This window comes from Chelonia mydas, chromosome 14 (assembly GCF_015237465.2).
Source record: "Chelonia mydas isolate rCheMyd1 chromosome 14, rCheMyd1.pri.v2, whole genome shotgun sequence".
Classification (NCBI taxonomy): Eukaryota; Metazoa; Chordata; order Testudines; family Cheloniidae; genus Chelonia; species Chelonia mydas.
Window position 1 is genome coordinate 42,287,981 of NC_051254.2, and position 10,745 is coordinate 42,298,725.

The 10,745-nt window shown below is 51.4% G+C and overlaps 1 protein-coding gene across 1 annotated transcript; it reads left to right on the forward strand.

Moving 5' to 3' along the window:
• The first annotated feature begins 235 nt into the window (after positions 1–235).
• Positions 236–7,588, forward strand: LOC114022337. The gene is made up of 2 exons (XM_027833764.3): positions 236–350; positions 4,145–7,588. Exon 2 carries the CDS (start codon positions 4,161–4,163, stop codon positions 6,246–6,248), a length of 2,088 nt encoding a protein of 695 aa, XP_027689565.2. The 5' UTR covers positions 236–350; positions 4,145–4,160; the 3' UTR covers positions 6,249–7,588.
• Positions 7,589–10,745: the final 3,157 nt, after the last annotated feature.

Genomic DNA, 10,745 nt, shown 5'->3' on the forward strand with positions numbered 1-10,745 from the left:
CCCTGAAGGTACAGGAAGGGGGGCACCCAGGGAGGTTGTGGGGGGCATGGAGGGGTCCAGGAGCCCTGGCGGATGCGGTGAGCTCAGCAGCTGTAACGTCCTGCCCCCTGCTAGTGTAACCTGCGGGGGGAGATGAGAGTCTGAAAGCCAATGGGTCCAGTCCCTGCACTTTTTCAGCCCCTTAAAAGGCAATATCTCACCCATCCCACACAAACCTCAGGTCCCCCGGAGCTGATTGACCCCCCGGGGAGCTGCCTGGTGCAGCCACTGCTGTCTACACTCAGCGCCGGGCTCTGGGTTCCAGCATCTCTGGCAGGAGGAAGCAAGCGGGCGCAGCTAGGCAGTTCGTGGTAAGGCTTTTCTCTGCCCCGGTGGGCAGGTTGAAGGGGAGGGGGAGGTTGGTTGTTTTTTTATAAAGAAACAAAGAAAGCCCTGGCCTAATGAAATTTTCACCCGGCAAATCAGGTGGGGATCGGGGCCAGCGGGGCGGTGAATAACCCGGCTCTCTCCGGATCCCAGCAGGGCACTTCGTAGTCCAGCTTCTCCCGCGTCCCGGCCCAAACTGCTCCTTAATGGAGAGCAGCAGGGGGCTCCGTGACTCCAGCACCAGCGAGCCGGGGCTGGTCTGGGCTAAAAACATCCATCTCCCCACCGGTGTAGTGACGCCGAAAGTCCCCGTGTAGCCAGTACTAGGTGGATGGACGAATTATCTTCTGCCCATGGAGATAAGACCAGTAAGCCGCGGTACCCCCAGATGCCACCACTTGCCCTGTCAAAATGAGATGTGGTGATTGTCATAGTCCGACGCCCCCTTGTCTCGGGGCTTTAATGGGCAGGGAAATACATCATGGTTTCTACCTTGGGCATAGGGGTCATCGCCCCATTGACGTGCGTGGGGCAGCTCTCCCTTCCCAGAGCCATCGGCTCAGGCTTTCTGCAGACTTAGGCAGCGTCGCTGCACCGGTTACGCTCAGGACACAGGCGTTGGTGTGTGTGTGGAGGGGGGTAAATGATGTGTGGTGAGGAGAAGGACCTGTCCTGGTCCGATCATAAACTTGGGATTGATCAGTCTCTGGAGAAAACGACTCCTGGGATGTCAAGACTGATTCTGTAGCACCAAGCTAAATAGTTTAAAAAATAGAAAGGAAAAAAGAAGGCAAGTGTACTTGAGGGTAAGTGCATAAAATGTACATTCAAAGAAACTGAAAGGCAACAGATGGACTGATCACACAAGGCACGCTTGGCCGGTGGAACTCCCTGCCACAAGACAAGCTAGGGCCCAACCGCTCCAGAAGATTCAAAAGAAGGCTCGGACACTTGCAATGGAGTCCAGCCACGCATTCGAATAGTGAGGATTAAGAAACAAACCCTCAGGATTTGGTGAGGCTCTAACCTTCCTGCTTCAGCGTGAAAACCAACCGTCAGCTCCTGCAGGTCAGGAGGGAACGTTCCCTGCGGGGAGATTATCCAGCGTCTCCTACTGCCTAGTTCTTACACCTTCCTCTGAAGCAGGTGACGGTGGCGGCTGTCAGAGAGAGGAGACCGGACGCTACGCAGATGATATTCCCAGAGCTGATCCAGTCAGACAAGTTCTCAGTGCAGCCCTTTCTGCCTCCTGCATTCAGCACATTCATTCCTTAGTATTATTAACTGTTTGTATGACAGGAGCACCTATGGGCCCCAACGGGGATCAGGGCCCCGTTGCGCTGGGCACTGCCCAGACACACAGGGAGAGACGGTCCCTGCCCCAGCTGAGATCAGGGCCCCGATTCATAGATATTTAGGTCAGAAGGGACCATTATGATCATCTAGTCTGGCCTCCTGCACAATGCAGGCCACAGAATCTCACCCACCCACTCCTGCAATAAACTTCTCACCTCTGTCTGAGCTATTGAAGTCCTCAAATCATGATTTAAAGACTTCAAGGAACATGGGAATACACTAAGCAGAGCACAGGAGCTATTTAAATATATACATTAACACCAGGATTCACGCTGGTGTTCAAGTGAAGAGATCTCTGTGATGCAAAGCGCAACTTCACTTGAACACCAGCGTGAATCAGTTCATGGTAGGCTCTGTTTGTAAACAGTAGGGATGCTAGCCAAGGACCAGGGATCTAGCAGAGAATATTAATTTAGGTCTTTCAAGAAAATACACAGATAGGCTATTAACATTTACTTTTATTGATAGAAAATTGTAGAACTTATTAAATACAAACCATCAAGAAAAGCAACCAAAGATGAGGCTTTATTAGAATGCCAAAAGGAAGACAGGGAACCAAGCTTACCGGGCTTATAGTTCCTAACTGGCTGAAGTATTTACTGTAATCTTTCACTGACGTAGTAATATACAGTGACCATTATAAACAACATTTTGTTTTGTTTTTTTTAAAGTTAGAATTTGCCATAATATTTTTCCAATCACCCCAAAAAAATAGTCAAAGCAACAACTGTTTCCAGGTTAAAATCAGGGTAATAAATACTTATGAAGTTATCTGTAGAATCATGCTAAAATGTTTGCTTGCAGTCACAAAAAAATATTAAGTTTACAAAATAGTACGTTATCCGTGTAAATCAGGATGCTCAATAAGTTGTTAAAAAGTTTCATGCATTTGGTAGTGGAAGGCAAAATAAAGCAGAGGCTTAGAAATACAAATACAGAAAGTATGTGAAAAAACTGGACACAGTCTACACTGCTAAAGTCAATCACCTGAATGTTGACTGTCCTCTGGTGGATAATCATATATCCACATAGTCAATTAGCCCTTTAAGCTGTCACTGGAAGGCTGGTAAGAGAAGAGATTGTGTTATGTTTCTGGACAATGTCTGTTTCGCTCCTTTCTTAAAGGAACGGAGGAAGGTTTAGCTGCGACTGCCATGCCTTCTGTGCCTTGATAACTTACTAATGCAGGGGATCCTACCGTCCCACTCCCCACATAGACAGGGCAGCCCAGGCTTCCCTACGCTGCTGTTGCCCTCTCTCTCCCTTAATTCTGTTCTACTCTCTTGAAGGAGAGGATGGTGCAATTGTGGCCTAGGTTTAGGAGGGTAATACACAACCATTGAAGATCAGGGAGATGAAGATCTACTCTACCCCAGCTAAAAGTATCTACGCAGATACCTTCCTCTGGTCCATTAAAGAGAAAGAGTGTGTGCTGGGAACATAAACACTCCAGTTCCCATCTATGGATCGTCTTACTTTACTCTTGAGTCTGCTTTCCAGTTGCAGCTTCACAAGTGTGTGGGCTTTATGGCTATCGAGACAGGTCAGCTGTGCAGGCATCAGATGTTGTTTCAGAGGTTGGCACTTTGGAAGTCAACCAGCCAATTAAAACAAAAAAGCAAAGAACAAACCTGAACACAACACATTAACAGCTGTCTCCAACTGTTCTCAGCATAAAGGAACTTTACATTTTTCCGCACCCACAGTGTTGCTGTGGAAAAAGAAGTGCTACACCACATTCTGGAACATGCGTCATATGCAGTTAACATTGTGCCGGGCGCTGCCCAGACACACAGGGAGAGACGGTCCCTGCCCCCGAGTGTTTACAATCTCATTTGACAATAGCGGAGGAAGGCGGCTGGGCCAGCGGTTAGGCAACTAGTTTTAGACGAGACCCACATTCAGTTCCGACTTGGGGCCAGGTTTCTCAAGGTGTTTAGGTGCCTAACTCCCATTGATTTAAGTGGGAGTGAGGTGCCTAGACACCTCTGAACATCTGGTGCTTAGGCTCTCCCATCCCTGCTATGGGGATGACAGCTCTGCCCTGCCTCCCTGAGGGGTGCGAGGGTAAAACATTAGAGAGTGTGAGGCGCCCAGATACTACACTAAATGGGGACAGATACATACCACAGAGAGAAAGAAAGGCAGGATTATTAGCCCCATTGTACACATGGAACCCAGGAATCCTGAGTCCCAGCCCATCCCCCACTCTAACGCCTTAGACGCCCCTCCCCTCCCAGAGCTGGGGGGAGAACCCAGGAGTCCTGACTCACCCGCCCCGCACTAACCCACTGGTACATGTTTTTTAGTTTGTGAGCTCATCTTCCTAGGTCTTTGTCCCACACCCAGCACGCTGCAGCCTTTCTCCTAACTGAGTGCTACTCTAAAATACACATTTAACAATAATTAATGATATTTTCAGGGTTACTGGCTGCACAATGGCAGATGAAGCCGGAAAGTCCCAGGCACTGGTTAAAGCTGAGCTGAGTGTCAGCAAAGCCAAGGATGTGCGGAAGGAGACGGAGTTGAGGATGAAGTCCTATGCCAACTGGGAGGAGTTCCTCATGCCGGCCCCCATCTCCATCGCCATACTGGGGCAGCTGGTTTTCATTTCAGCAGGGCAGGGAGACTTCTCCATCAATAAGAACCCCCCTAAGGATGGCTTCAAGCACATCAAATACCCAGAATCCTTCAGGGCCTGCCTGTGTCAAGTCAGTAACCAAGGCTGGGCAGCCTTCAACACCGCACACGTCAACATGGACCAGATCAGACTCCTCTCCATGAGCGTCCCTGGACGGATGAAGGTGATTGTTAAAATTCTGTTCCAGGACATGGAGACGGTGAATGCCATGCTGCCGACGCACCTAAAGAACATGAAGGCCGTGGCAGACGACTGCAAAGCCTTAGCCCAGGCGGTGAAGGACAAGTATTCAGACGTCATCTACCTGATCCAGGAGCTGATGGAGGCCTGTTTGAACGCCAAGAAAGGTTACGAGGATGAGCTGAAAGACATCCAGATAGCCCTGCAGCAAGAACAGATCAAGGAGAAAGCAGCCAAGGAGGCACAGAAGCTGGCCGAGCAGTATCACAACCAGATGAAGCAGCAGGTCGATGAATCTTTTAACCAGTACAAGGAAGCCATGAAAGCCATCCCCACAGGGTGGGATGCTGTGGGCATGACCGTTGTGGAGAATATTACAGATGGAATGACCAGTTTTATCAATGGGTTTACAAGCATGTTCACGGGAAAACACGGCAAGATGCAAGCTGGGAAAATGAAAGCCAGTGCAGCGGCTGGCCCAGAGGAATTCAACCATGGAAGCATAATGCCGGCACTCAGCATTTTTGCCAAGTCAGAAATGCTACTGACGTTTGCAACGCAGCTCAAAGAGCTAAGCGATGAGCACGATGGCCTCAACATGAAGAAAGTCGTCAATGAGAAAACTCAGAAAGTTAATACCAACTGGCTGAAAGACAGTTTCCTAAAGACGAAGAGCAGCATAGACACGGAAAATATGTGTGAGCCAAAAAATCAAGCTCAAGAGATCTGCGCATCTGGCCTCCGTATCTGTGAACAGCTGGAAAAGATGGCCTTGTCCCAAAACAAAGGAAAGGAAGAAGAGAAGTCTCTCACTGAAGATATCAAACGCTTATACCAAACAGCATCAGAATTTGATTCACACAGTAAATCCTCAGTGGGATCTCCTGCCTTCACCGCCAAGCCGCTGAACGTGGCTAAATGTCAGCAAGGCTCAACGGGAGGATCCAGTGCCCTGCGAAATGCACATTTGAAGGTCGAGCAGAGCCGGGAGATGCTGAAGTCGACTCAGGATGAGTATCAGAGGAGCTTTGAGAACTTCAAGAAGCAGAATGATGAGCTGATGGAGATCATGTGCACCATGGAGAAATGCAAGGTGCAAGAAATCGATTTTGAGATGGCGCGGAAGATGCTGATCAAAGGGCTGGAGGCCCTGGGGAGGGTGAAGGAGCAGTGGGAGAAGATGGTGAGGTTCTTCCAGATGATCTCCAGCCTCATTGACTCCTGCCTCAGTCGGGACATCAAGGAATTTGTGAGCTCTGTCTCAGATGTGCAGAAAATTGAAAATTATTCCTCCAAATCCTTCGTGATAGACACCATCTACACCCAGGCATTCAACGCTTCCAACGTGGCCCACCTGGTGCACATGATCTCTGAGACCTACACCGAAGTGTCCAATAATTACCTGATGGATCGCGTGAGCAGCCTGGGGAGACTGATCGCCATGGAACCTTCCGACCCGAGCTTCCAGTCTGAGCGGGAGGCATTACAGAAAGGTTGCAAAGAGGCCCGCCAAGCCATCTACGACATGGTGATCGAGAAGAAAAAGGAGTTTGATAGGAGTGTCGAGGCCAGGGTGGAGACGATCGACAGAGAGCTGAAGGCCGTGCTACCCCCCGTGAGCGTGGAAGAGCAGAAGGCAATTGAGGGAGCGGTGAAACGGGGGATGAAGGAGCTGACCGTGGAGGAAGAAGACCTATTTGAGTAGATGGATGCATTGGTGGGGTCCGAGCTACTGGCTCATGCTATGGGGAGTCTCCCTAATCAACCAATCATAGCCCCACCTCGCTTCGCTCCAAATATGATCTTTGCTTTGCAAGACCCGAGCTTGAGAAAGGCCAGCTTTGCAGTCAAGGTGCTGCGCGAGGACCCGCCACATGCTGTCCTTTGTGACCCTGGGCAAGTCACTTTGTTTCTCTGTGCTTGGGCTTCACATCTGTAAGATAGGGATGTATCGTTACCCCATCTCAGCCACAGGGTAGGGGGGGAGGTGAGACACTTAGGTAGTAGTTGGCCCTGATAAGAACCTACAGAGAGATTCATGGAGGGGGGAGATGAGGAAAATGCCCATTCTCTATGAAGCAGGATTTATAGATTTTAGAAACATCACAAGCGACAGAGCTCCCGCTACTTGCGCTGGAGAGCAAATTCCACCTTCAATAACCCAGGAGAGATTTGCGTTGACAGAGGGGGGTGGAGGGGGCTGGGAGCCAGGACTCCTGGGTTCCAGTCAGTCTTTCCTGTGTCTCACTTTGTTAGCTGAAGGGCAAGTCACTTCCCCACTCTCTGGGCCTCACATCTGCAAGATGGGGCCATAGCACTTGCTAGACACACAGGGCCAGGTGTTCAAGGTATTTAGTCACCTAATGGTGCAGGTCCCTTCCAACCCTTATATTCTATGATTCTATGATTGGCACCTGGTGGGATTTTAAATTGGATTGCAAGGGGAATTAGGCACCTAGTGGATTGCAAGGGGAGTTAGGCACCTAACCAGCTTCGGCACTTTTGAGAGTCCCCCTAGGTCCCCATCTGCACTGTTAGGTACTTAAATCCTTTCGGAAACCTGGCCCGCAGGGGTATGGCCTGAGGAGGGCCCATCTTGTGCCTACTAAGGGTGAGGCAAAACTCCCTTTGATTTCGACGGGCCCAGGGTTCTTCCTGACAGGTGGAAGGAAATCAGAAGCTGGCGTAGCTGCCTCACTTACTCTGAGTAGCTCCCCCGAGGCGCATGGGGGGATTCAGCCAGAGGGCGGTGCACTGCGCACACCTGGCATGGAGCCGACCATCCCGTGTGAGTGGCCCAGTCGGTCCCTGGATTTCCTGCTTTGCGATGGCGCAGCGCTGAGCACTTCCAATAAAGCCTCTGGCATTTACTAGCATTCAGGAGCCTGTTGTCGTCGTTATTTAGTCGAGGAATGCAGAATTAACGTTCTGCGCAGAATTTCATTGTTCCCTGCAGAACTGGCGCTGCAGAGCTCCTGGCCGCCCTTAGGGACCCCTGGACCCAGCAGAGCCTGGCTCCCCACAAACAGAGGGCACTGCGGAGAGGAGCGGGAGCCGGAGGGTTCCCGGCAGCTGCTGTTCCCGGCATGCCCTGAAGGAAGGAGGCGGCGTGTCCCGCCGTGAGCAGAGTGCCCAGCCCAGCGGGGATGGAGCCCTGCGCACCATCAACTCTGCACAGCCCAGCACTGAAATCGCCACAGGAAACTCCATCCACCCTGGTCTGGCCAGCATCAGGCTGTGTCTGCCGCTGGATCCCTGGGCTCAGAGGGAATGGTGTATGGTGTCTGGGCAGAGGGAGGCCTGACGCAGCCTCCTCCAGCACCCCCCCAAATAACCCTCCAGTATCCCCCAAATACCCCCTTCCAGTATACATACACACCCTTCAGCACCCCCCAAATACTCCCCTCCAGTGCCCCCTAACTGTAGCCCCTTTCTACCTCTCCATCCCTCCTGCAGTGTCCTCTATTTGGGAACCTCTCTATGGGGACAGGATGAAAAAACAAGAATCGAGTAATAGACCAGAGGGGCAGGGATGTGCCCAGCTACCATGCATGATGCACCCAGACTGAGGTACCCAACAAAAGCATAACAGAGAAACAGGAACTGGGTGGTCATAGAGGTTTTTTTTTTTAACTCTCTTCTCCCGGGGGAATCCTTTTTTGTTGTTTGGAGACAGACAGACAGACTTGCTGACAGGGGTTTTGAAATGAATTACCAAAATAATTGAAGCTGGTGTGATTATACGGTGTTCCTTTGTCAGATAAAATATGCAGAATTGTGCAGAGTTTTAAAATGTGCGCAGAATTTTCAATTTTTTGGCACAGAATTCCCCTAGGAGTACTCATGTGAGGGGCTCGGTGTGCCTTCTTTCTGCCGATCCCAGAGTCCCTCATTCCCCCCTCGTCGTGGCGTCTGTATGCCCCCTTTGCCACCCACGCCAGGGGCTCATTTACTTCCTTTCCCCCACCATTCCTTTCTCGCTGGGAGACCCGTCATTCAGGGTGTCAGCACGTTCTCCTCCACTGGGGTGATGGGCAGAGCGGAGCTGGGGTGCGGTTATGCTGGAAGATGCCGATGGCGTCATCAGCCGGTTCGTTAACCTATGGGTAATTGCAGAGGTTGTCGAAGCTGCCACATCAATTAATTGCCAGCACCCGGCCCCTTACATCAGTACAGCCCCAGACCTGGGCCCTGGTTCCACCACCCGCCCCCCCCCACCTGGGGCAGGGAGCTGCTCACCCCACCTACCCATACCCCAAAACCCCTGTGGTGCAAGGAAGACAGTCAAAGGCTGGGGGGGCTGGGTATGAAAAAATCACATTCTCCAGTCACCAAGGCTAAAATCTCCCATGAGAACTGGTAACACGAAGTCACCTCCATGTTAAATTAGGAACACGGCGAGGAATCAGGGCCCTCATTTGTTCTGTGGTTACGTGAGGCCCTTTCCCACTGAAAACGTTTACATTACAGACGTGACCCTGCTGATTGGAGCTGACGCGCCTTGAATTTCAGATCGGCAGGAGAAAGGCGAGGTGCGGACTTGCAATGCAAGGAAGGAATCAGTCTGTCTACCAGAAGATTCTGTGGACCTGAAGAGGCCACAGAGCTTTTCCATTTGTGAGGAATCAAATAAAGATAAAGGGCCAGATTCTGATCTCGGTCACCAGTGTGAATCCAGAGTGATCCCCCTGCCCTCAATGGAGTCAGGGCTGGATTCTGATCTCGGTCACCAGTGTGAATCTGGAGCGACCCTGCTGCACCAGTGGAGTTGTTCTGTACTTGCCCAGATGTAACCGTGCACAGATTGGATAACAGCTGTCCTCTGCTAACAGCTGGACCCAACATCTGTCTGCGATGCTCAGAGTTATTTTGTTCTTGCAGGCAGGATATCATCTCGTGGCAGCTCCCCATGGCTCTTTCGACTTGCTCTGGGCGAGATGAGGGTTATAAGCTGGTCGTCCGGGACCGTTTTGAGGCAGGGATGAGGGAACTGGTGTGTTTTGCCCAATACCTACTTGAAGCCGAGGCAGATCCGAATGCACACGGGAAAATCCGGGAACGAATCGAGGCAGCTTCCCGAGAGCTGTCAGCAGCAGAAGAGGAGCTGGGAAGGCAGCTGGAGTCGGTAGACGCCACAACCGAGGAGTTAGTAGTGAAGAAGAAAAACCTGCAGGACGAGCAAGAGGAAAAGAAAGGGAACCTCGAGTGCTTAAGGATCCAGCTGGACTCTTGCCGCAGGTCAGAAAGAGAGGCCAGAGAGACGCTGGAAAGGGCCAACAGACACCTCGGAGAAATGCAGGCCGAGCTGCAGAGACAACGAGAGGAAGCAGAACGCAACCGACTGCAACGAGATATCGGCATCGGGCTGATGTTTATTCCTCTCCTGGGGACAATTGCGGGTGAGTGGCTTGTGCTGTTTGTACCTTACGGTCTCGTGGAGCCTTATCGCAGACACTTCGCAGTTGCTACCAGGGATTTAGGACTTGGAGAGGCCGTCCATCCACTGGCACGATAGGATGGGGCCACTTAATCCCCTTTCCAGTAGTTCTCGCTCTTCAAGTCTCTACTGAGCATGGAGAACCAGCCAGAAACTGGCAAGCATAAGAAGGCTGGTGAATGGGAGGGGGGTCTATCCCCTCTAGGGCATGCTGGCTCCGATCCAGCCCCAGGGATGGGGAATGGCTGGCTCAGGGGTACAGGGAATGGGGCACGGGGCCTTTCCTCTCTGGGGCAGTGGTTCTGATTCTCTCTCATGGGATGTTTTGTTCTGTACAAAGTACATTGGCAGGTTCTCAGACTGGGTCACCCAGCCCGGTTTGCAGATTCAGCAGAAATGCTAAGGACTGATCGGACACCGAGAGCAAAATTCCCTCTTCTTTAGAGATGGCTCATTTCTCGGCTCAGGCCAAATGTTTTGTATGTGGTAAAAGGGGATCTTATCCACCATCCAGCTGGGTGGGTCCTACACTAGGGGGAGGGAACACAAAGAGGCCTCCAAGCGAGTAGATACATAGATGGATGTGTAGGGGGAGAGATAGGTGGGTTGTATGAAGATGGATGGATGGATAGACAGAGGGGGTGTATGGGCTTGGAGAGATGGGGCTATATGGGGATGGATGGAGGCGGGGTGTATGCAGATGCATGGAGCGAGAGGGGGGTGAATGGCGATGGATGGATGGGGGAGGTGTATTGGGATGGATGG

Excerpts from the sequence above, each read along its gene's own strand:
- LOC114022337 (XM_027833764.3), top strand. The coding sequence starts at position 4,161 with ATGGCAGATGAAGCCGGAAAGTCCCAGGCACTGGTTAAAGCTGAGCTG.